General features: G+C 38.9%; 1 protein-coding gene across 4 annotated transcripts in view; it reads right to left on the reverse strand.

Annotated features, from left to right (window-relative positions):
* Positions 1–4,120: 4,120 nt before the first annotated feature.
* Positions 4,121–27,262, reverse strand: part of spire1a (spire-type actin nucleation factor 1a) — a 30,769-nt gene continuing 7,627 nt past the window's right edge. The window contains exons 3-19 of one of the 4 annotated variants that reach the window (XM_016669290.1): positions 20,226–20,495; positions 18,092–18,217; positions 16,367–16,441; positions 16,103–16,267; positions 15,924–16,010; positions 15,231–15,360; positions 13,943–13,984; positions 12,433–12,480; positions 11,465–11,616; positions 11,234–11,315; positions 10,993–11,135; positions 7,505–7,534; positions 6,749–6,886; positions 6,598–6,668; positions 5,860–5,887; positions 5,591–5,739; positions 4,121–5,514 (exon numbers count right to left, since the gene is read on the reverse strand). In XM_016669290.1, coding sequence (XP_016524776.1) covers positions 5,256–5,514; positions 5,591–5,739; positions 5,860–5,887; positions 6,598–6,668; positions 6,749–6,886; positions 7,505–7,534; positions 10,993–11,135; positions 11,234–11,315; positions 11,465–11,616; positions 12,433–12,480; positions 13,943–13,984; positions 15,231–15,360; positions 15,924–16,010; positions 16,103–16,267; positions 16,367–16,441; positions 18,092–18,217; positions 20,226–20,495 — 1,995 coding nt within the window. In that variant the 3' untranslated portion in view covers positions 4,121–5,255. Of the gene's footprint in view, positions 5,515–5,590; positions 5,740–5,859; positions 5,888–6,597; positions 6,669–6,748; positions 6,887–7,504; positions 7,535–10,992; positions 11,136–11,233; positions 11,316–11,464; positions 11,617–12,432; positions 12,481–13,942; positions 13,985–14,257; positions 14,297–15,230; positions 15,361–15,923; positions 16,011–16,102; positions 16,268–16,366; positions 16,442–18,091; positions 18,218–20,225; positions 20,496–27,262 lie in introns of all 4 variants that reach the window. The other 3 variants (XM_007547700.2, XM_007547702.2, XM_016669291.1) reach the window with 3 other exon arrangements.

Genomic DNA, 27,262 nt, shown 5'->3' on the forward strand with positions numbered 1-27,262 from the left:
GTTTGTTTGTTTGTTTGTTTTCTTAGAAACAATGGACTTGGAAAAAATTATTTGCACTCACATTTGATGATCAGTGTTAATGTTTTATTGTCCCTGACCTTAATGCAAAGGAATCTCCCCATATGTGGCAGCTGTATTTTCCATCGTTTTCCTGCCAGACCAGGAGACAGATGTTTCTAGATTTGGGTTCTGCTGAGTTCTGTTAACAACCTAGCAGTGGCACTATTTGCACTTTGTGTCGTAAATACATTCCTCATTGACTCACTTCCTATTGGATTGCACTTGTCAAAGAAAAGAGCTGTCAAAGGGCATGAAAAACCTCCTAAGAAGAACCAGTCTTTTGTAATGTTTGATAAGTCAATGCAAAGAATGACAGGTTTTGTCAAATAAAATAAAATGAACCAATATTTAACAATTCAAAAATGGGCTCACATTTTCTCTGGAAAGTCCAACAGAGCTTTTTACATGCACAGTCTTTTCATCTATGAATGTTGATGTGAGAACATGTGACAAAGTTGCCTTCAAAGAGCCCCTGGGTGATGCAATGACCTGCTTTCTGCAGATAAGAGACGAAGAGGTGTCAGGGAGATATCCAGTGTTTGCAACATCGTTCTGCAACCCTCTTTGCTTTCATGAAGCTTGCAGTTCATTCACAGAAGGACTTCTTGCACCTTTTCTTTTTTTTCATTAAAATAAAATATATCAGTTTGATTACCGCTTAGTAGCAGTGGCCATTTTCCATATCTGTTTACTTTTGCTTTACTTACAAGCTAAAGCTGGAGTGGCACAGATGATTTCCAGGGGAATTTAAGGAAACTTACATTTCTGTGGATGAAATGGTTTAACCAATTGGTCATAAACCATGTAATGACCAATTGATTGACCTTTTCATTGCAAGCTTCTTTGTAGATAATTATTTCCCAGAAAAATATATCTTGGTTACCAGTAGTCACCATGCTATCTCTAGTTGAAGCATCTGTGCAGTTACCATGTTGACATGCAATAGTATGCATGTGCCAACTAAGGAGGATACAAAGTTCTCAGCAAATGATTCATTCAAATGCTTCAAAATTAACATTTGGTATCAGCTGAACTAAAATATATATTGTCTTTTATTTTTATAGTCTCCATTTTGCTGTTACAAAGGAAGACGGGAATAAATAACAGCAACTAAATCTTTATTTGTGAATGCGAACACTGAAGCTCAGTTCTCTGCTACAGTAAGTTAGAAAAGCACATGTTAAGAACTCATGCTGCACATACATTGTTTATAGGAAAAAATTACATCAGTGCCTTTGTCCACCTGGAAAACTTCCTATGTTCCTAGCTGGCTTAGTCATAATCTCCCTGATACCTCAGTGAAGACTGTTCAGGCGGACACATAAACTTTTCCATGACTATCGAGTGACATGTTTGCACTGCGTACCTCATTAAAAACCAACACAACATCCGCCAGCCAACGCGTAGCAGTATTTTTATCTTCAGATGCTAGGGGAATGCAGCGAATACACAACTTTATGATATAACGTGGCCGACACGTGACCTCTTGACCTGATGGCTGACATTCATTTCATGCCAAGCGTTTGGTATGAGAAGCTCCTCATATCCAGTTGCCATCCTGACAGACTCTCTCTTTGTATGATGGACATATACGCAGCACTGAGGATGAAGTGCAGAAGATATTTAGTTTCAGTTTTGCATTTTAATCCACGATCATGAATGTTGGACCACTAAAAGCAGCAAAAAAAAGAAAAGAAATTTCTGTGTCTCTACAGGCACATCGAAAGCAATTGTTAAACTTGATTAAGTAAACTATTCAGACTGACACACACAATGACCTAAAACATCAGAGCGGACACATGACGGTCCGTCAGATGTCTTGTGCCTGACTCAGTCACCCAGAGCAGCGCTCAGGATCAGCACCACTGAGCTGCTGCTAAATACACAACCCGTTTAGGCCGTTAATGACCACTTGGCTGCCCACTGCCTTTCAATAGATACCAGCGTGTGAGGGTCACCCTTCACAGAGGCTGTGGCCAGCCAGGTTATTTTCAGTGTCTGTTACTAGACCCTATCGAGGTCGTTTCATACTATATGAGAGGGGCCAGGCCGAATTTATAATTATAAATGTAAATTGGATAATTGGATTCTTCCTGCAGTTAACATGTACCCTTGTACACCGTAATGCATTTAATTTTATATTTGAAATTCCTGAAGATAGTCCTGATAGCAGTTATTATGATGACATTGTTGGGCTATGAAAACAATCAAATTAAGCAGGGAAAGGTTCAGAAGTTATTTTCTTATTGCTCAGTTTTTATATAATGCTGTAACGCATAATTCCAGAAACTTTACCTCAAAGCATTGTGAATATTCCTGATTATGCTTACAAAAAAACTTTTTATTAGTTGTTCTGATTTCCACCTGAAGATCTGCTATAGGACGTGAAGAAATCAACCTTTTGGAAACAGTTTCATGTTCTCTCTCTCTCTTACTAGACCTCGATAGGGTCTAGTAACAGACTCTCTCTCTTTCTTTCTCTCTCTCTCTCTCTCTTCTTCTCTGTCTCTCCCTCTCTCTCTCTCTCTCTCTCTCTCTCTCTCTTTGCTTTTATCTGCAAACAAATTATAAAACAATGCATAATTTACAGTTATCCACTTCTTTGGGTTGGTCATTCACATAAAATTCCAATAAAATGCATTGAAATATTTGGTTATATTGTGATAAGATGTGTAAACAGTTGGACAGATGGTGTTGGTATTCAATAGGTTTTGGTTAGTATTACTTGCTTTATTGTTTTATCTTGAAACAAGTTATTTTTAACTGCCTGCAATGTCAATCTACTACCACCAGATGTCCCCAAACACGCTTCAAAGAAGTGAGCCAGCAGGTCAGGTTTTCAATGTGCCTCTAACGCCCTCTACTGTCTACACAGACATATTGACTGCGCTGGCAAATGGCGACACAATCCAAAAAAACATGATTATTTAAACGTCTCAGAAATCTCAAAAAATTGTGTAAGTCATGAATTCAAATTTTAACTTATTGTCTTCGGAGACATAAGTGGCAGTTTAAGTTATAATAGTTGCAGTCGCGCATAAACCAATCTTACCTGGTAGTAGTCACAAAACACAGCCTGACGTTTGATTGGTCAACCTCCATAGCAAGTCAGTTTCTGACTAATCACCAACTGGCACTAATTCTTCGAAGGATAATTACCCAAATTAAATATAGATATACTTAACCTATCGATATCGGCATGGCTTCATATGTATACTGAAATAATTAAAACTAGGAGTAAACATGACTTTTTAAATGAACAATTATGTGTTGAAATTATTTACTGACAAAACATTTTTGAATAATTTCAATTTTAGTTAATTACAGAAATACTAAAATAACTTAAGTAACTGACATAGTAGCATTTTTTTATATCTTCCCATCAGTTTTCATGACTTAATCATTTCCGATTTGAGTTATCACAGTTCTGTTATTAAGTTGTGGCATATATTATTTAAATTTAGGGGCTCTTTTAGCCTGCCATACTCGTAGACTTCGAGGTCCTGACCATTTGTGAAATATTCATCTAGTTGTACATTTCTGTTAGCCGCTTATCTCGGTTCTGGGTCTTCAGAAGTCAGCTGAAAGTCAGATAAAGTATGATTTGTATCACTAAACTGAACACAGTAACTTCATTTAATCATATTTTCAAACTTATTGATACTCTCAATTAAAAAAAAAAACAAGCGTGTCTTTTTTTCAATTTTTTGACAAACTTCCACATTTGTGGAAGTTTTACATCATATGACAGAGAGACTGAGTCAAATTTAAGAATCATGATGACTTTATTTTAATTTCTCTGATAAAAACAGACAGTTCTCACTACAGCATGCACACATTCCTTATAGAGCTCCAAAATAAAACTGGATTTATGGATTGCTTTATTGTTTTTTTTAAATTGCATCGACATTTCTTAAACAGGCTGGTTAAGCTTTGTATCTATTTGGTGGTGTGTGCGTGAGTGTGTGTGTGTGTGTGTGTGTGTGTGCAGGACTGATAGGAGAACCACTTAAAATGAAAATACATTCTTAAAGTAAAATCTTAAAATGTCTACATTCAATTCTGTGTAGCATTCTTTATTACTTTGCTTTGAAACGCTTATTGAAACATTTAATGTATTCATAAGGGACCTTTCTAAAGTGGCACAGATTTTTTTTTAAATTATTTAATTATTATTTTAGATTAAAAACCAAACACAAACAATAATTCGGTCCAAATAAAGTGCTTAACGTTAACAAAGGATTTTTTTTTAACTCATTGCACAACATAATATACTAAAAACTATAATTCTAATGGGCAGAAATCTGGAAAATAATAAAAAGATACCTTAATAAGTTTATATTAAATTTGAATTTGGAACGATATGAATATACAACATGTACACTTTCTAAAATCCTTCATGTACGTCTGTGGCCCACTTTGGAGCACAAGGAGTTGAGAAAGTAAAGATACCGTCATTTAGTTTATCACACATTATGTACAATAGTTCTGCAGCTACAAAGGCATTCAGAGAAATTACATTTTGGCACATTGCACAAAAATGAATATACATTTAGTTTAAATAGCAAAAAAAAAAAAAAAACCTGAAAAATACAGGCAATCTGAGCCCCTCAGTAATATGAGATAACAGCAGTAACTCATTTGATCTGGCTGAGAAGGTGAAACTTTTGGCAAAAGGATTTGCTGCTGGAAGGATTGGAGAAGCGGAGATCTGCCCCAGCAGACCTTGCAAGAAAAAGAGACTGTACAGTGCATTTCTGTCGGTTAATCTTCCTGAGTGCAAGAAGTAAACTGGAACTGGAAAGCTTATCGACGTTAGACACTGATTGGGCCTCTGCGATATTTACATGATATCACTACATCTTTTGGCTTTCTGCATCGTATCATCCCTAGTTTGAGTGAAGGACTCAGACAGGGTTCCTATTGGCTTTTGGAAGCAAAACAGGCCCACAGCATCACAGCTCCTCCACTGTGCTTAACAGTGGTTATGGGGATCTTCGCCACATGTTCACAAGTATCACAGCTAATGTAATGCCTGCAGCTTTTCCTGAGAGGGATACCACTTCCAGATTTGCACGGCAACTTTTACAATTTTTTTGGGAGCAGTCCGTGTCAAATGTGGATTTTCTTTATAGATTTCAATAAAGCGTCCAAAACCTGGGAGGATACTTTAAATAAAGTACGCCGGCTCCGTCCTACATTTCACTAATGGGGCGCTCTGCGGGGTGGAAGCTGGCCGACTTGGACGACGGCATGTAGAACGATTGAGTTTTGCGGTTCAGACGGGCTCTTTTGGACGCCACCGACAGGCTGCGCTTGCTGGAGCAGATGATCTCCGTGATGAACTTTTTACAGTCGACGCAGACCTCCATGGCGACCCAGTCCTCTGTCAGCTCTTTGGGCAGGTCCAGTTCGTCCTTCGACTGCCCGTCTCGGCTGCTGTGCTTGGACAGCCTGCAAAAAACGAGGAGGAACGTTAAAATTATGCACACCGGACTTTGTTTTGTCTTTGCCGTCGTTCGGCCACGACCTTCGGCGCAGACTGTGTCTGCCGTATCCAGGCGCGTGTTTCTCTGGTTCCGGTGGAGCTGAAGCTACACGGGTGACGTCTTTAGCTCCTGCACTGGGACCAAGAGAGTAGATGGGCAGAGTGGAATAGGGCTTAGATGGTAGCCGTATCTGGAGAGGAAAGACGAAATAAGCAAAATATTTAAGACGGATAAAAGTTTTTCATGCAGTTTATCAAGTACAAATAGAGGACTGGTGGTTGAAAAGCATCAAAGGCCGACAGCCTCCTACCTTTTTTGAACACTGGGCGCACACTGGTCTGAAAAAGATGAAACATAACTTTTAAGTTGGATATGACTGAACAGATGCTGAATGAAAATGCAAAAGATAAGGCAGAAAAAAACCCACTCGAATAAAATTTTGTTTAAACTTGTCAGTGAGTAGCTAAAGAAACATTTAAAAAGCTGCATGTTGTCTGAGATAGTTTGTCTGATATTCATCAACTCTGTATTTTTTCCTATATTGGCCAAGGTCGCTCGGCTCCATTTAAAAAAAATCTATTGAAATTTAAACAGGATAAAGCTGAACGTTTTGATAACAGTTTGGTGTCTGCTTTTATTTAATTTTTTAAAATTAAACTAAATAATTCACAAGAGCCACTGCTTTATTTGGTATCTATACCCAACGTGAAACACAAAAACGGCTCTCTTTGATCGTTGTCCGAGCTTTCGGGTCAGTACTGATGTAGCAAATCAAAGACAAAAATTTTGATGGTAAAGGGATGAACATATAAATACTATATTTTTTCTTGACTGTACCTGTTCAGACTGAGAAGACTGAGTAAGAATCTCATTTATAAACTAATATACTTTCCTCTAGAAAGTATCAATGCAAAATTTCATGCATTTCCAGACTGAACACTGAACAACTCCCCAAATTTGAAGAGTAGTCATGCTAAGTAGATGTATGTTGGTACATTTTTTGCTTAAGCTGCCGAACCGTCGATCAAGATGAACAGTACTGGTTTACCTTTTGCAGAACTGGCAGGTGTAGGACCAGGTGAAGAGGGAGAACTTTTTGGTTCGACATGCAAAGCAGAGCTAAAGACGGAAAAACATGGATGAGGATGAATCTTGCGCATTCAAATAATGAACATTTTGAGTCAACAAGAGAACTCCACCTTTCCTTTCTTCAGAGCGTTGTAGACGTCTTTGTACTGCTGGAACTTCTCCAGCTCTGCCTTGACCAGAACCTGTCTGATGTGCATCACCTCCTCCACCGTCAGAGTCAAACACTCCACAGGATAACCGAACTCCTCCTGCAGGGGGAGGGGGGGAACAAAACAAAAAACACATCACATCTGAAAACCATCACTTGCATTTACAGAAGAGGAGACAAACATTAGGAATGTGGCGTTTTCTTCCAGTGAGATAAACACCACATGAACGGAGTCGAACACAAAACACCCAGCATCGTCAGAAGACCAGAAACGCAGCAATATGGGAGTAACGGACACACAAACCGCTCACGTGAATGACAGCTCAAGGAAAGATGATGAGTGCAGAATCTGCAGGTGATGTTCTACGAACTTTCAGTAGGTCAATTTGGATTTTCTAGAAACGTTATATTTACTCGTCATCCTATAATTGACTTATTTGCGCATGGGTTTACAACAAACAACACCTGCAGTTATGCAAGAAAAACCCCCAACAAATTTCTCCACTGAGGAATTTTCCCCACCTCCCCCCCCCACCTTCTGTCTTGTTTCATAACCCAGCTTAAGCTAATTTCAGTCACTCCGCAGACGGTACTCTCACCCTGACAGACCTTACACAACTCTTTAAGCAAAACCAATCATACAGTGCTGAAGATGGTTTCCCTAACACGGTGATGTTGATGGGATAATCTGATGATGAGCAAGTTAACGGTGACATACCGTGACCTGAGCGCCGCCGGCTGCTTCCACCTGACCAGCGGGCGGGAGGAAAGGGAACAGGACATTGAGACTGAAACAGCAGCACTTTGTACTCCAACACGCGTAATCACATGCAGCATGTTTGGTAGAATTTAATAAGACAACACCCGTCATTCAAAAGGATATTTTCAGAATCCGTTATGTAATCATTTACAGCAAACCTAACGGCTCTACACGTGTGAGGAAAAAGTGAAATCTGACTTCATAAGAAGCGAAACATGAAAGCTAGTCTGATGGCTGAACCGACACCTGAGATTATTCATTTTTCCTCTCACAACTGCAGTCATTTAGTTCAATCGAAGACACAAAAAGAGCTCAGCTGCTGCTGCCTCGGAGATGTGCAAAAAGAAAAAAAAAAAAAACTTCCAAGAACTTAGATGTCCCTGCTTGGCTTCCCTAAAACCCTGTTTCTTATTTGTTCTTCGCATTTCATGTAAGAAAAAAGAAAAATCAGACGGTGATGAACAAACAGGACACAGACGAAGTCACCTTCCCAGTGGGACTCCCAGGCTGCTGCAGCGTTATATCAAAATAAATAAAAACCTGACTGCAAGTAAGTTTGTCAGACAGTTGGGCTAACCTGAGTAAATTTGCTAATGAGGTACAGGAGGAAGCATCAGAAAGTGAAGGCTGCTGGAAAGATCTGACTGTTTCACTTTCGTTACATTGGATAAAACTGACATGTAGATTCTGCATGGGTGATGTTCCATAGCACCATAAAAACAACACATGGGGATCTCTGTGGGGGTCAGAAAGGTCTTCTGGGGCTCAACAACAATCCAGTGCTTCCTCTGTTGCAGGCAGTGGAGCCTTGACTGTTTTCCACTGTGATAAATTCGATGGTTCATCATTACGATGGCAGCATGTCTTTTGTTGTGCGTGCCGAAAAGCCCGATGTGGTCCTTTGGGATTCACATAATGCGCACACAAAGGTCTAAAGGGGCAGTATTGTGCATTTTCTAGGTCCATAGTGTCATTTTATACCACAATCAAGTGACTGTGTTATTACCTTTAGTTGTTATAAAGATGCTGTATATATCAAATATGCCTTGAAAGAAATTTAACTTTGTCATATAAGGCCTTGAAATTGCACCTCTGTCTCTTTAAAAAAAAAAAAAAAACTCTCTTTCTGGAACTCCGACATCAGGAAGTTATCACAACAGCATTCCTCTTCTAACCCTTTACCAACATTTTTACCAGCTTTGCACTGAGAAGTAGCTCGTATCTGCTCAGTCGATCTGCAATTCCACCAGGTGATCTCTAATTGCTGCTGGCTAGTCTGAAGGAGCTGAGTGGAGGAATCGGGTAGGGGCGCTAGGTCCACTCAGGCATTTTGGACAGCTGGATGGTTACCGTGGGAGATTAAAGGATTTCTTAATCATGCATGAAAGGAATCAAGGCAACACTCCAGATATGTTTTTGATGACAGAATAACATTATAACATGATATAAAGCTCAAAAAGGTTTATTTTACAAAATGCTGGTAGTGCTTAAGCAGTGTGTTTAACTGAAGCACAGAAATAATGTCAGCAGTGTGGTTGAATTCAAAGGGTAGGAAACATATATGTAATATATACATTGCATTGATTAAAACAGCAATGTTAATATTGAATATTGATATCGTTCCAAATTTTCATGTTGATGCATTTGCTGGTAAAACTTCATCACTCAGCACTCTAAGTGACCAGGTTTATTGCCACAGCTCAGTTATAAAGGAACATAATCTGCCATTGTCACACATGTAACAGAAATTGTCTCAAACAGCTGAAATACACATTAAACCAATTTAATTCCCAGTTTTAGATGAACATTTTCTCACATGTCGAACCTTTTCTAGACATTAGAGACTCAGGTTTAGGTCTAGAGTCCTAAAAACAAGCAGTGAGCAGGAACATATTCCCCAAATGGCCCTCTTAGCGCAGCAGTCCTGTGGTTTCAATTACATCCTGTCAGCCTCACTGGAATCATACGACTGAGCACAGAAAAGCTCAGCCGGTGACCTCATTGTAAACAAATAAGCAGTCACAGGACAGGAGGACATTAAGCTGACATTTTCACCTTCTACTGTTGCTGCTAAACGTAACCACAGTAATAACACAGACTTATTTTATTATTAGACTGATAAATACTGCAAAAAAAAAAAAAAGTATAGGTTGGTTCGATTTATGACATTTTTTGACATGTCGTAAAAAAAAAAAAGCTCCTTTTATAAACTCCTAAGGTGAGTAGGCTGATATTTTTGAAGCAAATAAATGAACAGCAGCTTCTAGTGTCAACATATTTGTTGTGATTTAGTCGACTGGACAGCAGGCAGGTCAGCTGACCACAAGGAATGCAGCGATTGTTTAATAAGTGACTGGAAATTTCCGTCTGACAGGTCTGACCAGTAATGGTTGCTTAAAAAAAAACTATTGGCTTTCATCTTGAACCACACCTTAACTAATCATGCAAAGATCTCTTTTTTTCTTTGCCTGTCAGTCATAAACCTTTTGCTGAATGCAAAGTCATGCTTTGTATTCCACTATTCATATTTATCAACCAAAAGCCAATTTTGCAGATTGAAGGAAAAGCAAAAAAAAATCAGCCTAAAAAAAACTGCAATCATACAATTAATTTTTAGTGAATAGCAAAACTGCTGTTTTCATTTTTTTCAGTGTTTTTTGCATCAACTTAAGTTATATCTCTACAAACTAATTCAGTGTTTTCAAAGATCTGCCAAGTAGGTATCCAGTAATAACTAGAAAAGCACAGATCAATCAGTGGAAACAAACTGAGAATAAAAAGCCAACTGGAAAAGTTGATTCATTAAATGCAACAATAACTAACAACTCCAATCGTGTCTCAATAAGCAGTTAATCACAGAATAAATTAAAATGATCTTGACAATTTCCATTCTGATGATTAATATTTTTTGAAGGGCAATTTTGTTGACAGGCTTCATGAATCGTTTCATTTTAGGCTTCAATTATGTGGTTTTTATTTTTCTTTTATTTATTTTTTTTGTTTGTTTTATTTATAGCGTATTATTTTGGATATTTTAAATATCTTTTCAAGATGTTCTGGTCTTTGAGGAGGTAAACTTGCATTATGTTGCCCTTATCAAACTATTGCTTGAAAATGGTCTCAAAACAATTTTAACATTTATCGCAATCATTTCTTAGATCATTTCTTATTGTGACGGGTCTAAACAACTCCCACCTTTAAAACTCTATAAAAATATCAACCAAAAGCATGTATTTGATTACTTTTCTTAGTTTATTAAAGCATCAAATAAAGGTTCGGGTCAACCGAAAACGCTCATCTCTACCAAAGAGCCTGCAGCACAATTTTCTCGTTGAGGTTAAACAGCTTTAACCTCAACGAAACCTGGATAGGAAAAAAATAAAATAAAATAAAAACGTGACTTGCACGTCTCTAGTAGTTACACATAACTCCCTCAGTTAACTCACCAACGACTTGGAGCTCTGCTTGGACGGTGGCGCAAAAGACCGAACAAAAGCAGGCGCCTCCCTCTCAACAGAGTGCCGCCTCTGAAGAGCCTGGTGCTTCTCTGGCTGAGGAGTGGCGGAAACGGGCAGGAACTTCGGAGGCGCTGCAGGAATTAAAACATTTAAATAGGAATGGATGAGGAGATGGAGGGTGTAACCGGTTTAATATTTCCACTAAAGACTCCTCTGTGTTAGATCGCACCTTTCTTGTCCGCAGCAGTCTCAGGGGACGTGTCCTCCAGTAAAGACGTGGACCTGCTGGAGCTGCTCTTTGTGGGCTCCTCCTGTCGGTCAGATAACAACGTGCCGTTAAATAAAACTGCGTATTAAAAGCCCAAATAAAGCTCTCAAGAGAGCGGAAACGTTGATAGATTTTCCGATTTTCCTCTCCACATATATGCAGACGATCATTCGGCGTGATCGGAAGACTCACCTCAGATTCGGAGCTGTCGAGTTCGGCCAGTGTGGGAGCTTTGAGGAGCCTCTTCCTCTGGCTCAGCTGCTGTGCTCTTTGAGGGGTTCCTGTCATCCCACTGGCCAGAGAGCGGGTGCTGCCAGCCAACTTCCTCTGCCCATCAGGAGACGCTGTGGGTCAAAAACGCCTCATTCAGATGTTTGCAAGTCGCCACTAAGGCAAAATAAACCGGCTTATGTTTCAGGGCTGAAACAATTAATCGGATTGATCAATTATTGATATAATCGTCAACTAATTTAATTGTCGATTAATCGTATACAGACTAAAAAAAAAACAACAAAGAAAAGCTGTTTGATAAAGAACAAAACCATGAGAGCAGTAATTAAGACAAACCTCTACAAATAAAATATATATTTTGCAATTAAGATAAAAAAAATAAATAAATAAAAAACTTTGTAAATGTGTTCAACCCAAAACTCTTCAAGTGGCACCTGGTTCAAATTCTGTAAAGAAATCTCCTATTAACCACCTTTTCCATCCAATTATTAATTTGTTAATTAAAAAAAGAATCAACACATTATTTATATCATTTTAACAGGCTGTAACCGTTTATTAGCCATAAACTGTATTGTGAAAGCTCAGCAGAAAGGACTGAGCTTCCACATGTTGATGTTAGAATTATTATTACTATGTTGTTGTTTTTTTATGCAGATACATCCTTAATGCTTAAGCGTTCACTGGATTGTATCCAATAAAAATGTTTAGCTTCCTGTTTTAAAGAAATTCAATTATTTGTTGGCATCTCTTAATGTAATGTTCCATAAAAAAAAAAAAGGCTTAAATGAAAAACCTTCAAAATGTGGCAGTATTTTTTTATCCGATTAATCGTCTAATTGATTACTAAAATAATAATGTCTGGTTGCAGCCCTATTTATGTTGCAGATCATCTCCATGGCGATTAAACGAACCAGCGGCGCGTGCTTTACCTGGACTGCGGAACAAGTCCTGAGGGGTGCTGATGCTTTTCCCTGCACCTGAAGGGGAAAAAAATTCAGCAAATGTCACATTCAGCTGGAGCGTAAACGGATACACATTTCTTGCCAACGCCGAACAAGAGGATAGGTCCAAGTGCGATGGTACTACTAGAGACTGCTGTGGTGCTCCACAATCAGGCATAAACGGGTTGTGCGTCAGAGTTAAAAGCACAAAGGGAAAGGTACATGAAGGGATGTGTCAAAAAAAAAAAAGAAAAACCAGAGGAAGACGATGAGTGCAGCCACAGTGCAAAGGTTTACCGTCATCCTCCTGCGAGGATTAACGGCACATTGAAACTGTCATCTGCCTTTCACCTACATGTGAAGCCAAACCACTGGCAGCAGCGTTATGTAATTTCCACAAATTTATCAAGAGAGGGCAGATTAGAGTGTCCAGGCTGCAGAGACGGAGCAGAGCGCTGGTTTGTAAAGTCACACCAGTCTGAAAATGTCTGGTTTGACAGAAATTTACAAGCACCAAATGTCATTTCTGTACTTTTTGCCACTTTGCCAAGTTCTGGAAGAAAAGCTAAGCTACACATTCAGACGAAGGAAAATTGACCGTAATGTTAAGGAACACTTAAACATGAGCTGATGTACATTTCTTTCTAACGTTGAACAGCAGGATAGGACCAGAGGCCGAGCTGTAGCGGCCGACATCTAGACACCGAGGACTTAAGCTAAACTACTGGAACAAGAGTGTGTCTGTTCAGAGTGAAGACGGTTTTCTGTCACCACAGAATGAGAGAGGGCTGACCAAGAAAGAAACACAGACATCTTAAAGCTCGACTGAAATTTGCCTGTGCTGACGAGCAAAATGCATTTTGGAGAGACGCTCTCTATGCTCAGATGAGACAAAAGTTGAGCTTTTTGGTCACAATGGCAATAAGTACATCTATATGAGTCAGGAAAAGGCTAAAAAAACACAAAAAACAAAAAACACTGTGCCAACAGTCAAGTTATACACCATCCTTAAAAGCAGTAACAATCAAATAAACTCTACCAATTTTGAAAAGGGAAGCTTGTCGATGGGAGCAAAATTAGTTGTTTCGCAATGACTTCATAGTCCGCCCACCTTGGAAAACAAATCATTAAAAGCTCAAAGTGAAAGACATTCATGTCCACGATGAGTGTATGTAAACTTCTAACCAGACTTCTACACTATCTCTAGTGTTACCTCCAAAAACAAAAGAAAAATGTGTAAATGCCAGAAATACTCAGGTTAAGTTGCACTGCGTTGACTCAGCGTCCCCCTGTGGTGCATTTATCAGAACAACAAGTGTGTGACACTGGTGTGTGTGTGTTTTTTTGTTTTTTTTTTAATACAACTGTACGAGACAACTATCAGACCAAATTATTAAAAGTGGTAAAATTATGGAGAAGGAGAAGCTTGTTCTAAAAACAGCCTGGAATGACACACAGATGTTATAATAAGAGCACAACGACCGCCATGACAATTTACCTGATGAGTCAAAACTGTAAGACATGCTTAGAGGTCGCATGACTAACAGAAATGCCCATGTTTGGAGGGTGAGGGGAGAAAAGGAAAAAAGAAAATGTTAAAATGAACAGTGATGTTAAATAGTAAAATTCGGAAAGTTAGAATTTTAAAAACGAGCTGTGCTCAGATTTAATCCCAAGTGTTTCACAAAGATGGTTAGTTTTGAAGCAACAAAACCCTCCTACAGACGCCAACAGAGAAACTGACCCGTAATTTGATGGCCCATTTTGAGATGTGAATATGATAACATTATTTTAAGGCAAAATACAGACTTACCAAGTAGCTTTTTGGGAGGTTTCATATTATTCTGACCATCTGAGTACAAAACATTTATTTACCTTGTTAGATTTTCTCAACTGCATGTCGGATACAACAAAAAGGATTATTTCTAAACAGGCACTGCAGTAAAGGGCCATTTTAATGCTTTTATTGGGGGCGGGGCAACTTAGATTCCCTCTTTCTCAAAACAGACTTGTTAAATCTATATACATATATAAAGTATTTAAAGCAGAGTTTTTCCATCTAAGATAAATTTATTTTATTTGCAAATATCAAAAAATAGAAACCAAAACCAGTGTAAGAAGATCCACAGGTCCAGCGTTAAATAATGTTCCCAGAAGATCCTGGGGCCAAAAAATTTACTGAAAACTAGAAAAAAAAAAAATCCAGATCTGGAATATAGCCTAAATTTAGATGTGGCAAATTTAAGATAAAAGATCTCATCTTTTATCTTATCTTAATACGATAAGCTCCTGACTTGAAAAAAAAAATACATGGTAACAGTGTAAGCAAGAAAGTCATTTATCCAAACTTAATTTCCCTTTTTTTGTAGAACTGGAAAAACAAAAATGCAATTTTCAACTTTCCTAGACCTTTCAAGACTTTGTAGAAACCCTGTGAACTGGAACAAAAATTTAATCTGAAATAAACTTGACTGAATGATTATAACAATTAAAACTAATTTATGCAACCCTTTAAAATGAAAGGGCCTTCCCTTACCAGGAATGTCAAATAAAATCAGACTAAAAAAAAAAACAAATGAGTGCTTTTACTCTGTGTGAACCTTGTTTAAACACGTTGACATTTCTGGAAAAATTAGACGCTGCTCTAAGTTGATGTCCTTTCTATAACCAGACATTCTTAGTGCACTAAAGTTTCCACTAAGAACGTCTTCCACTCAGCAGAGAATAATTAGCTGACCAATTCTCCTCGGACACCAGGCTGTACGCATCACTTCCGTGCGCCTCACCTAGGCGGTGCCTCCGAATCATATCGGGTGAAACTGGCCGGAGCTTCCTTTCAGCCTTGATGTCCTCCAGCAGTCGCTCGTGGAGACTCCGCGGACGTGGAGGATGGGGCTTGAGCTTACGGGCGGAAACCTGAAACAGCAGCAGCAGCAGCACGAGTGAGATCTTGGCAGGAAGGAAAACCAGAATAACTTTTTGTTTGTTGCATAAATTCATCTAGTTATGCTAAAATAGCATAAAATGCAGGATGTTCTATAAGGTTCGTCGTCAGCCACACCTTTTCTTTTTTTTTTTCAAAAAAGGTTAATCTACATGTTTCCACAGAAATTTAAATGAAATATCCAGTAACCACCTACGTTAGATGCTCTGACAGGTATTTCAAAAAAAATGATGATGCCACAAACTCTTGAAATGCTCGAATAAAAGAAAAACAGGCCCACAGCATCATGGATCCTCCACATTATAGTTAATGGTGATCATGAATTCTCTGACAGGATGAAAAGTGTTTCTCAGGTGATTTTGAAAATGTATTACTATATCTTATCTTGAAAATAGAATTTCTTTCTGCTCCGCTTACATTTTCAATCCATGCGAGCTTATACTACTATAATATAGAATACATTTATTTTAACGAAGTGTAAAAGGTGCTGAATTTGCTGTAGGTCCTGCGTTACTGTAAATTCAGATCTGCTTACAGGGTTAAGAGGGGGCCGTGATCTGATGAATTCAAGGATGATTTCATGTGCGCTCTTCTTTAGTCGTGGGGGGATGTCTCCATTCACCTGGAACAGCAGCATTCGATTTGATTCAAAATGATCCAACGTAGGATGTATATAAAAAAATAAAAGCAGTACCGTAGGGGCAAGTCCCTCACCATGACTTTTCTCAGCTTGTAGCGTTTGGAACGGATGTCGTCCATCAGCATTTCGTACGGCGTCAGCTGGTACTCAATGGGCAGCGGGTTGTACTGCCGTTCCTGAACCTTCTTTAACTTCACACCGTGTCGTAGGTCGCGCATCACCTGCACCCAGAAGCAGGCCTGTGTGGAATATGTTTAATGTCAAGTCAGGCAACACAGCAGCTTTGTGTTTACCACCACATGGTTATACATTTTAAATCTGCCGGCGTTTTCTCTCACCCAGTCGGCATTTTGCAGCTCGTTGAGGTCCTTCTCGGGTTCCTCCTGCGTCTCGCCTTCCATCCGCCGAAGGTTCTGGTCAACGAGAAACGAGGGGAAAACAACATGTCTACATTCAGACTGTGGCCAAGCGTCAAGCTGAACTACTACGTGGGCAAGCTGCATACGTTATCGTAGTGAACATGTTGTGCAATGAGTGAATGTTGTCTCACGTGGTCCTGACGATAACCATCTCGTCCTGTGTCAACTGCGCGCCGGAGGAAATAAAATGATCCAATTGCCTTTTATGACGCCGTTTAACGTGCCTCTAATGAATCTGCTGTGCGAGCTACTCTCAGTTTTGTTTTCATTTTAAAGTGAAATGTTGGTATGCTGTAACTTGATGTGATTTTCTTTCTGCAAATTCTCAAGTTCACTTTGACTTATTAGAAAGACAAAACAATCTGACTAAGCTGAGCTGAAGTTTTAAATACATGTATTACCTTTGCACGCAGTCCCTTCAAATTTTTTAAGATCAACTATACTTTTAATGTGGGAACTAGATTTTGTTTTCCCATATTTATTTCCACCTGGACATCCCTGAAATAAATTCTACATTTCCTAAGGTTTTTCCAGACTTGTAAGCCTTGCTTTCTACCGATACCTGCTACAATGTACACATATCGTCACCCTTCATTTATTGAGACAACTCTTGTATCTCATTAACACAAAGCAAAATGCCCTTAAATTAGCCTCCCTTTCTGGATCTGCTGAAAAGACGAGGGGACTGCACAAAAACAAGAGGTAAACAAGTGAAGTAACGTTAAAAAAAAAAAAAAAAAAAAAATAAAATTTGTAACCAAACCCACTGAAGACCTAAAGCATGTTCCCTGCTTGAATGAGGTTAAAACTGATTCTATAAGTACACCATGAGTTGCGTAAGGCTGTCTGGATGAATCATGCCCGCAGCCATAGATGGAGAGCAGCTAACGTACACTACAAACATCATTACCTAAATGCTAACTTAATCAGTTAAAATATATTTAGATGTTTAAACCCGACTTCTCCTCTTCATGCCCTTCACAGTACACGCTAAACCGACATGTTCAGGTTGAATAAACCTGATAATGACACCCTCCTTGTTTAATTGTATTATTTCTTATTGGTTAATTATGTTATCTTGACTATTGTGTCACAAAAAGAGAATGAAATTTCTCTCGATTGCTCTCAGTTTCTGCTCTTTACCAGCGTCTGACACCAGAGACAGGACGCCGCGTCACATCTGAGCAGAGTGAAGCGGTCGAGTGCTCAGCTGGACAAACACCGTCAGTCATCCTGCCTCAGGAATGTATCTGTCTTGTTTGTTTTGCTTTTTTTTTTTTTGTTGTTGTTGTTGGACTGCATTTATGTTTATCAACTGGTAAACTCCAGTTGATAACGACAGTTCGGTACTTTCTCAAAAACTCTTATTCATTTGGAGATATTTTCCTTTTGTTTTCACCGTTTGGCAGTAGAGTGACTGTTTTTAACTTTTTTGGCAGGCAAAAGGGAAAAATTCACACACACACACACACACACACACAACTACTTCACTTTTGGCAGGTAAACATAAGCAAAGGCTACTGAAGGTCCCTGAGGAAGCCAGGCATCCTTTCTGAGCTCTTAATTTTTACATCTGTAATGGAAAGATGTGACCAAGTGGTAAAACATGTCAAAATGGTCTGGTAATGTCAAGATTTTTCTCACCTCCTTGGCGCATCTTATCTTCTCCAGAAACGTGTGAAGTTCCCTAGTCTCGGCATAAAGAGCTCGGCACACGGCCAGGTAATGGTTCGGAGCATCAGATGGGCTGGGCAGGTGGGAAGAACATATCTGCAGAAGAAAAAGAGACAAAATAGTCGATGACTAAAAGCTTTTCGGAGTGCATGGCGTACGTAAATTGCGCATTTTAGCTCATTCCAAAGTATTTATCTCTTGGAAATACAACATAATGTGTTCTGATCATTAAAATATAATAGAACTGAGCATTTCATATCAAGTGTTTCAGTTGTGTGTTTTTTGTAGTCAGAAAGAATCAGTGACTTATTTTATTTTATTTCATTTTATTGTATTTGATTATTTTATTTAGTTTCTAACCTGCAGATTCTGTTTTTTTTCCAATGGAAATTTCTTTTCAAAGCACTCTAACATACACAGGTTCATTAACATTCATTAGGTTTGGGGGGAAAAAATGACCACAAATGCAAAAATAATGTTTTCCTAAATCCTTAATAGAAGTAAATGTTTTACGTTTACCAGAATGTTACAAAATTAACCCCATTATGCATCAAAGCAAATGTGCATAAAAGGTCAAAGCTAATCAAGAGGCAGCTGATTGGTCTGTCAACCAGCAGCGGGAGGGACGCCAGCCTGAAAAAAGTTAGTCAGACAGGAAGACATTTTTATTCCTAACAACAAGCTGACAACATCACTGAAACCACAATACTGAAAAAATAAGAGAGCAAAAATATCCGAGGTGAACCTGATGATCCAGTTAGTGGACCGATGTCTGACTAGCTCTTCCCGCACACCATATACGGCTGTCCCCTTTTGACATATTTCAGAACAAAAGCCAACTGCTAGAGAAAAAAAAACATGTCACCAAATTATGTCACAGGGAACAAAGACGAGAACCAGATGAATGACATTGTTCTGATGTTTGTCTGATGGGCGCGACGGGGACGACTCGGTAAATTGTTTCTCAGGTAAATGACTCCTGACAAATGAAAGTACAGCCAAACACAGCTGCATCAAATGTGCTGTTTGTACAAAAAACAATAATCGGGTCATAGGTGCTTTTTTTTCCTGACTCCTGATCCTTGTACTTCATTGTAACCCTAGTCTTTCAGTGAGAATTTCTTTTTTATTTCAATCTTCATTTACCTCTAAAAAAAAAAAAAAAAACAGGATGTTTACTGCTTTGTATACCCAGCAGCTACTTGTGGACCTTACGGTGTGACGGCTCCCAACAGGGGGATTTATTTAGACCTGGAGTTGTAAATAAAGTGTTCACAACTTTTTTTGGCTCTAGTGGCCTTTATTTGATAGTCAATTGACAGGAAAGTGGGTAATGAGAGAGGGGGAAGACATGCAGTAAGGGTCACCAAGGCCAGGAATTGAACCTGTGACAGCTCTGTTGAGGACTAAGACCTCCATATGTGGGTTGTGCTTAACCTCTGCGCCACCACAGCACAACCCCTCTGTTCACAACTTTAACATAAAACGTAAATGCAAGGCGGAGGACGCACATGGCCAAAATGAACATAAAGAGTCTTTTATAGAAGCTGCATATTTACCTTCTTTTGCTTTATAATAATGAGAAGGTGTGCCTTTTCACTCTTATAAATTGACAAACATCAATAGCACAACCACAACAAAACATTTTTAGGCTAATTATAAAAGTGTGAGGATTCTCTTAGCCACGGGAAATGGCAAACAGCTTTCTCATGACTTAACATCAATACCTGCATCAGATCAGTCCACAAGCAAGAAGGTCAGCTGCTACATGTCAGCGTTAATCAACAGAAAGCTATTTAAATTTATTTTCAATAGCTCAATTGTACTTAACTGCAGTGCAGCCAAAGGAGCACTGCCTTTTAAGGTCAAATGAAAACAAAAAGCTTCTGTGCCTTGAAAAAAATGTATAAAAAGTTCCCAGTTCTCCCAGTTAGTATTTGTATTATTATGGTGAACATTTAAGGGCTAGTTTAGCACAACCTGAAATTTTGCAGAGCTACTACAAAGCGAAAACTTAGGTGATATCAATAGGTCCAAACTGACTGAACAAGAGGCTTGTGATGGAGTCACCTGTCGATACGATTTTTAGAAATTCTCAACTCACCAAGAGGACGTCTCTGTAGCTCTTGATGCTGCTCACTTCGCTGGCAGAGGAAACAGAGTCGAGCTCTTCATCCCCGTCGTCTTCCTCACACTCGTCCTCCTCCTCGGTGGCCTCGTAGCCCTCGTCAGGACAAGGGTCGGTCTCAGTTTCCTGCATGTTGGTCATCATGTCGATCAGTCGCTCCAATGGCGGGCTGAGCTCTCGCTCTTCATTCTCTTTGAGGCCATAATCCAGAGCTTTGTAGATCATGACGCCCAGGGAGTAAATAACCTACAAAAGGATGTTGGAAGAAATTATTGTACTGACGAAAATGTAAATTTATTTTATTTTTTTTCTGAATGTGAACTTTATTCGCAAGAGCACATCTCATTAGTGTAATTCAGTCATTTCCTGTTTGCTTGCTGTGAAGTACTCCACCACTACTACGCTCTTTAAAGCTGACAACACAGTTTCACGTTTCGTCCCGTCTGCAAACCCTCATGGAATAATCTCACTGAGAGCAAACAGAGATCCACCACCTACAACAAACAGAGAGCGTCTGCAGAGTTAAGGCCACGGATCATGTCCTCAAACCCAAACTTAAAATAAAAGGCACCCACGTCCCTCTAAATTCGCTCATAGCAGCACTGCTTCCTCTCGTTAATGAGAGAGGAATGACCCGTCCATCTGCAGCATGTTTAAATTCTTCCTAATGTCTTAAACCGCCAGCAGACAAAGCTGTTCTTTTACTCCCGCAGGTCCAGTTGGCTCGCTGTGCCATGTCCTCTCCCGACGTCAACTTTAACCAAGTTATGTGGCAAATATTAATCTGCAATGGCCTTGAAATAAGCTTGGGAAAAATCGGTTATGTTATTCTCCATAATATTTTGGTCCAGGTTGTCTATTATGGGGATTTTTTTTTTTTATTCCCTTGTATTGAAATCTTATCAAAATTTTATTTTTCACAGGTGATGATGCTTAAAGTTTTACGACTTGTCGACAACTTTATTTTGCCAGTTATTGATGGCTCCAGTCTTGCATATTAAAGTGTGAAAATATATATATATATATATATATATATATATAAATCTGGCTTTTTAAATGTTTAAAATTTCTGAAAATCTGTGAAAATTTATTATGCAGGGTGTGAACTGAAACTAAAAACCACAAATTTCATTAAAATAATATTTCCACAGTAATCTTTAAAAAAAAAATAGCTCATGTTGGTGACAGTGAAACAATTGTTTTATAAGAGACTTTACTCAAAAACAAACATGAATCAGAATCAGTGTTGCTGTCAGTTTTTAACACTCCCTAGTCTGGATGTCTATCAATAAAATAGGCGTTTAAAATGACAAAAACAGAAAGAACTTCAGATATTTACTATGGTGAGGACATTCTTAAATGGCACTAAAGCCATTTAAGAAAAAATCAAAAGTATGCCGACACATAATATTTTGAATAATCTGTGAAACGGCAATTTTTGTCTCCGAGGGACCCAGGTGGAGCTCATACCCAACGGTTAAATGACGCAATGTTTATGTTTTCTTTCCATAGCCGTTTAATACAGCATTCTTACGCGGCCTGTTTGGCGGAGACGTGCTGTTCGAAGGGGGAGGTACCCAAACAAAACGCAGCGCTGCATGTGGGCGAAGCTTTCACAGACGTGGGAACAGCACAGCACCTGCCAGGAGTCTGGGAGTGTGCTGGTAAAGACAAGGGCGTTGACTGAGCCTGTGCAAAATCATTAACTTCAACAGCAGAGAAGAGGGTGTTTCTCATAACTCGCTCTGCAAACCACAAAACTTAAAAATGAGTTCTGTCGGGTAACACAGAGCGTTTGTTGGACCGTTAAGAGTTCATATGTTACAAAACAAGCACGTTCTCCCAGTTATTTAATGAAATAGTTTGTTCTTTATAATAATTATTGTATGAAAGTTACTAGCCATAACCCTAAATATCTCAACATACATTGTCAAAGCAGCATAAGCTGATTAAAATATGTCTTCCTTCATCGAATTGCCATGTTATCCTTTTTCTTCAAAGATGTATCCTAATTTTGATCATGACTTTTATGTAAAAGAAAAAGGTACCAGTTGTAATAGTGTGCATTTATCTGTATGTGTTTTCAGTAGCTCAGGAACCTGAAAACTGGTGGCTAAAATATTAAACTGAAGTTGGGATTTAGCAAATCAACAACAAAGGAATTAATTTAGTGTAATGTAAGCACAAAAACAGAAAAGATTTTATCTTCACAAAACATAATAAAGCATAAAATGAAAAATCTAATTTTCCATACTCATTGTTTCCACGATACGTATCTATTCTTAAAACAACCTGGAGTAACAATTAAGCAAGTTCTGTCTAGGATAAGACAATTTAACAAACCGTAATTATAACAAAAAACTTGTTTTCAAGGGAAAGAGGTCGGAACATTTCTGCAAAAAGTGGCCTAAATATTTTCACTATTCAAATCTATAGAATGTTTTTGTTACTTTGAACAATGTAGTATTTTCCTAAAGGAACATGGGTGTGAACTCAGGAGCAGCGTTATTTACTTTTCACGTTCACTTTTTTCAGTAAAAACTGAAACAAACAGGGGAACTAATCCAGGTGCATCAAGCACTCCTACATGTTTTTGGTGCAATACCTGTCAAATATAACAAGTAAGAAAACAAAGAGGAATATAAGGAAATATTAGGAGAATTCAAAAACTTTTTTTGGAGTCAAAAAAAATGGAAAAAGGTGCACAAACTTTCTGCTGCTGCTCTTCCCGGTGTTACGCTGTTATTATTTATCCGCCGTCGCGGAGTACGGCCGATAATCCTGTTCCAAGCCCAAAACAAATATCCTATTCCTTACTGCCTTGTTATGCAACATCATAATCCATCTGCAGGACATCATGCGCCGCAGCAGGCAGGCAGACAGGCGAGAGGAGGAGGATGGAGTTACAGACAGCAAAAATGGGGCTTTCATTTAACTCCAACAACAAACCAAACAACTACAGAAGTCTAGCTTTCAAAAAACATGACTTGCAAAATTTCATTCACTCTGAACTTTTTCACATTTTGCCCCTTCACAACCACAAACTCCAAAGTACTTTATTGGAATTTATGTGAGAGACCAACAAAATGGTTCACAACTGTGGAAGTACAGAAAAAAAAAACACTTAATAAATTTCAATACTTTTTTTTTACAAAAAGAAGTCAGATATGTGTGCATTTGTATTCACCCCCTTTAGGGATTGTGGGAAACTTTTACCAAGACTTTCAACAATGGTTTTATTTTTCCATAAAGGGCATTATTTTATTGTTGTATTATTCTATTTTTAGAGTGTATGATGAATAATTGTCCTGTCAGATGGGGTAAATACTAGGGCTGGGTAATATTTTGAATGTATCATTATAACAATATCAGTGACTGCTTGGAGTGCAACAATTGATGGCTAATATATTCTAATTGTTATGAAAGTGCAATTTAAATGCTAATCTAATATTTAGCTGGTTAGTCTTACAGCAGCAGATGTACAAAATGCAAAAGTGCTGAGAGCACAAATGAGAAACAGAGGAATGAAGAAACCAGGCATATTTCACAACTGATATTATTATCATAATATGCGCACATATCAACGCCACTGCAAAATTCTCTCATATTTGTATTATTATATGAAATATGAGAGAATTTTGCAGTTGCCTATATTGTTGGTCTCAATGACTACACCCAACGCCTGACAAAAAGGGTTTTGTTTTTAGGGTGTTTTTTTTTTTTACCTCTGTTCAAGCTTGTAGTTGAAACCATGGCAGCACCAGTTTATTGGTGCCACAACTGAAGCTTGTGGAAAAATAAAGCGTTGGTGCTGAGCAAGCAAGTTGCACCAGAACCAGCTCCATGGAAAAACCCCAAAGCTGCTTCTCTGCTTAATGCTCCGCTCACCCAGTCAGGCAGTTCAAGTGGACAGCCACGTATTGGTGGGTTTGCAGTTGTGCCATACTCTTTCCATTTTTAGGTGATAGACATTTATGCAATGTTCAGAGTTTGAAATATTATTTTGTAAGCTAACCCTGCTTAGCTTACAAAGCTAAGCAGGGTTAGCTTAGCTTTGTAAGCTAAGCTAACCCTACCCAGAACTTTCTTCCTGACCTGTCTGCTGTGTTCCTTGGTCTTCATCATGCTGTTTGTTCACTAAATAGTCTAGCAAATCTTTAAGGCTTTCATAAAACAGCAGTAAGTACACGGAGGTTAAAGTTACTAACTTCTGAAGACAACAGATTGCATTGCATTTTATTTAGAGGTTCAAAGGTAAAGATGAACGCAGTCCAAACTTTTTAGATTTTTATTCCTTAAAAACAAGGATAAAAAAAACAGAAAGTAGAGGAATAATTTTCTTTCCATTTCACTTTTTGTCTACTTTGTATTGGCCTGTCACATAAAATCCTCAAAAATGTTTGCTACAAAATTTGGAAAAGTTTAAAGGGGTGCCAATACTTTTCTATGGCACTGTAAATTGCTTAAAAATAAAGTCATACTAACATAACTCCTTCAACTAGTTCCTAATGGAACAACACCACGTCTGCCTGAGTTCTTTGTGTGACATTAAATGTAAGAAGGAGTGAGGAAGAATTATCTGTCCAGCACCCAATCTGAGTGAAGGACGGAGCAGGAAGGTTATTAAAGCGTGTTTTAATCACTCGTCTCAATCTTATATAAAGACATCTGACTTACAGGAATGAGACAGGAAGTGAAGGCAGAGGAGGGAGCAGAAGGAAGAAGGAAGCGCAGAGGTGAGACGGGCAAATATGTATATGACGAAAGCCTTGGTTGTAAAAGGTATGTGGAGAATATTCTGTGGAAAAACCACAATATGAAGCTACGACTCGTCGAGCTGAGGTTGATTCCTGATGATGATGATGATGATGAAGAACATTCACGCGGCGCTAGTCAAACTGCAGGTAGCGCAGGACATCTCCCACTTTTTAAATGCTTCTTAGGCAATGCGGCAGGATGAGTCATAGGAGCATGGAGACTGAACGGGAGCACCGGTTTCCTGAACCCACAAAGTTCAGGAAAAGGTGAAGCATCAGACAAAATGCAGTCAGAACATCCTGCAGCTTCCCTCAAAGACGACTCGCCTCGCAGTCTGGGATGGGGGAGGCACAGTTTTAGGAAGAAGGTAGCGATATCAAGCGAAAGCATTCTTGACATTCAACAATAGGGTGCTTTTTATTGAAGAATCTTCTTTGTTTGGGTCTGGGATATTTCCTGGTGAAGCGATGATGAATAGTAGTGGAATGTTCTGCTTATGAAAGACTTTATTCTCCTGAAGAAAAAGATGAGCTTAAACGTGATCCGTTGACCCATAAGCTCAATAATGACATGTTTTCATGAAAACATGTCAGAGTTTTCATGACAATGAACTATGAATGGGCTACAGCATAATATAAGTTTTTTTTTTTTTTATGTTTATTGAAACATGATTTAATATTGGGCTGCAGTTGGTAGAGCTGATGCCTTGCAGCAAGAAGGTTCTGGGGTCTTTCTGCATGGAGTTTGCATGTTCTCCCTGTGCATGCGTGGGTTCTCTCCGGGTACTCCGGCTTCCTCCCACAGTCCAAAAACATGACTGTCAGGTTAATTGGCCTCTTCAAATTCTCCCTAGGTGTGTGTGTGTGTGTATGCATGGTTGTGTGTCCTGTCTGTCTCTGTGTTGCCCTGCGACAGACTGGCAACCTGTCCAGGGTGACCCCGCCTCTCGCCTGGAACATTAGCTGGAGATGGGCACCAGCAACCCTCCCGACCTCACTAAGGGACAAGGGTGTACAGAAAATGGATGGACGGATGATTTAATATTTAATGATTATGTTGGTTGTTAATATAGTTTGTGTTCATTAAACGTTTTTTTTAAGATCAACTGTGAATTGATAGTCTCGGTTTGAATTTCTTACTCCCACAGTGAAGTCAAACTTATCTTTTGGTTTAATTATTAACTTTGCTTATAGTTTGCAATGTTAACACAGATAATGTAGATAAATTCAGAATATCTTACTAGGTAAATATGCATCTGGATGTACTTCATAAATGATCTCCAGACATTTGCTCAGGATTTCCTTCTTGTAAACCATCAATTAATCGACTTTATAGCTGTATTACTTTGTGTGGATCCCAATTTATATGGGGTTAGGGTTATTTATTTATTTATTTATTTGTGTATTTATTTATTTATGTATTTATTTAGCACAAAACATGCTTTGTTCACAACCTGTTCACAAAATATTTTTGAGTTATTTAAAAGCAGACTGATTTAATGGTTAAAAACAAAAAAAGAAAAACTTCAGCAGAAATACAATTTCTAGAACCGGGGCAACATCACCACAAGTTACTGTCATTTGAGTTCACGGAGCAGCCAGAGGAGCAGCCTCCAGTATTTGCTGCAGCAGTAGAGCAAAGCCATCGCAACACAGTTACATAACGGCAGCTGAGAGGGCGTCCACTGCGGGGAGCGGATGCTCTGCCTCCCGTCCTCTGCCGTAGTTCTTGGCGGGACAGAAACGGTCAGAAACCGTTGAGCTTGCAGACATCTATGAAGTCAACTGGAAACTGCTGAGGCCTGGGAACACGTCTCCCAGCGTCAAACAGTCCGTTCTGATGTTTCAGGCGGTAGTTTCTGTACGTCACCACAGCGCTGCTGACAGAATAAAAGCGAATCATTTGGCCAGAGCTTCAGAGAAACTGTTAATAGAGCTGTTTGAGATTAAATACAAAGGCCCACTTATTTACTGGCATTCCTAGTAAAGATCTGTAAATAGCCATAAAATCATTTATCAAATTGAAACAGCAGAACATGTGTTGATTTTCATAAATCAAAATCGGCTACAAGAAAAACGTCACTTATGTCAAGTAGGCCATATTTATGACATTTGTTCAAAAGTTTAGAATAACTGGAACTGTGAGAACCAAGGCTGGAAGACGACCCAAATTTACCTCATAGCGAGACGATGAGAGGTTAAACAAATCTCCAAAGTTCACAGTTAGAGAAGTGCGACGTGTGGCTTCTTGGGATC

The sequence above is a fragment of the Poecilia formosa genome, unplaced genomic scaffold (genome assembly GCF_000485575.1).
Source record: "Poecilia formosa unplaced genomic scaffold, Poecilia_formosa-5.1.2 Scaffold21, whole genome shotgun sequence".
In the NCBI taxonomy this organism is placed as follows: Eukaryota; Metazoa; Chordata; class Actinopteri; order Cyprinodontiformes; family Poeciliidae; genus Poecilia; species Poecilia formosa.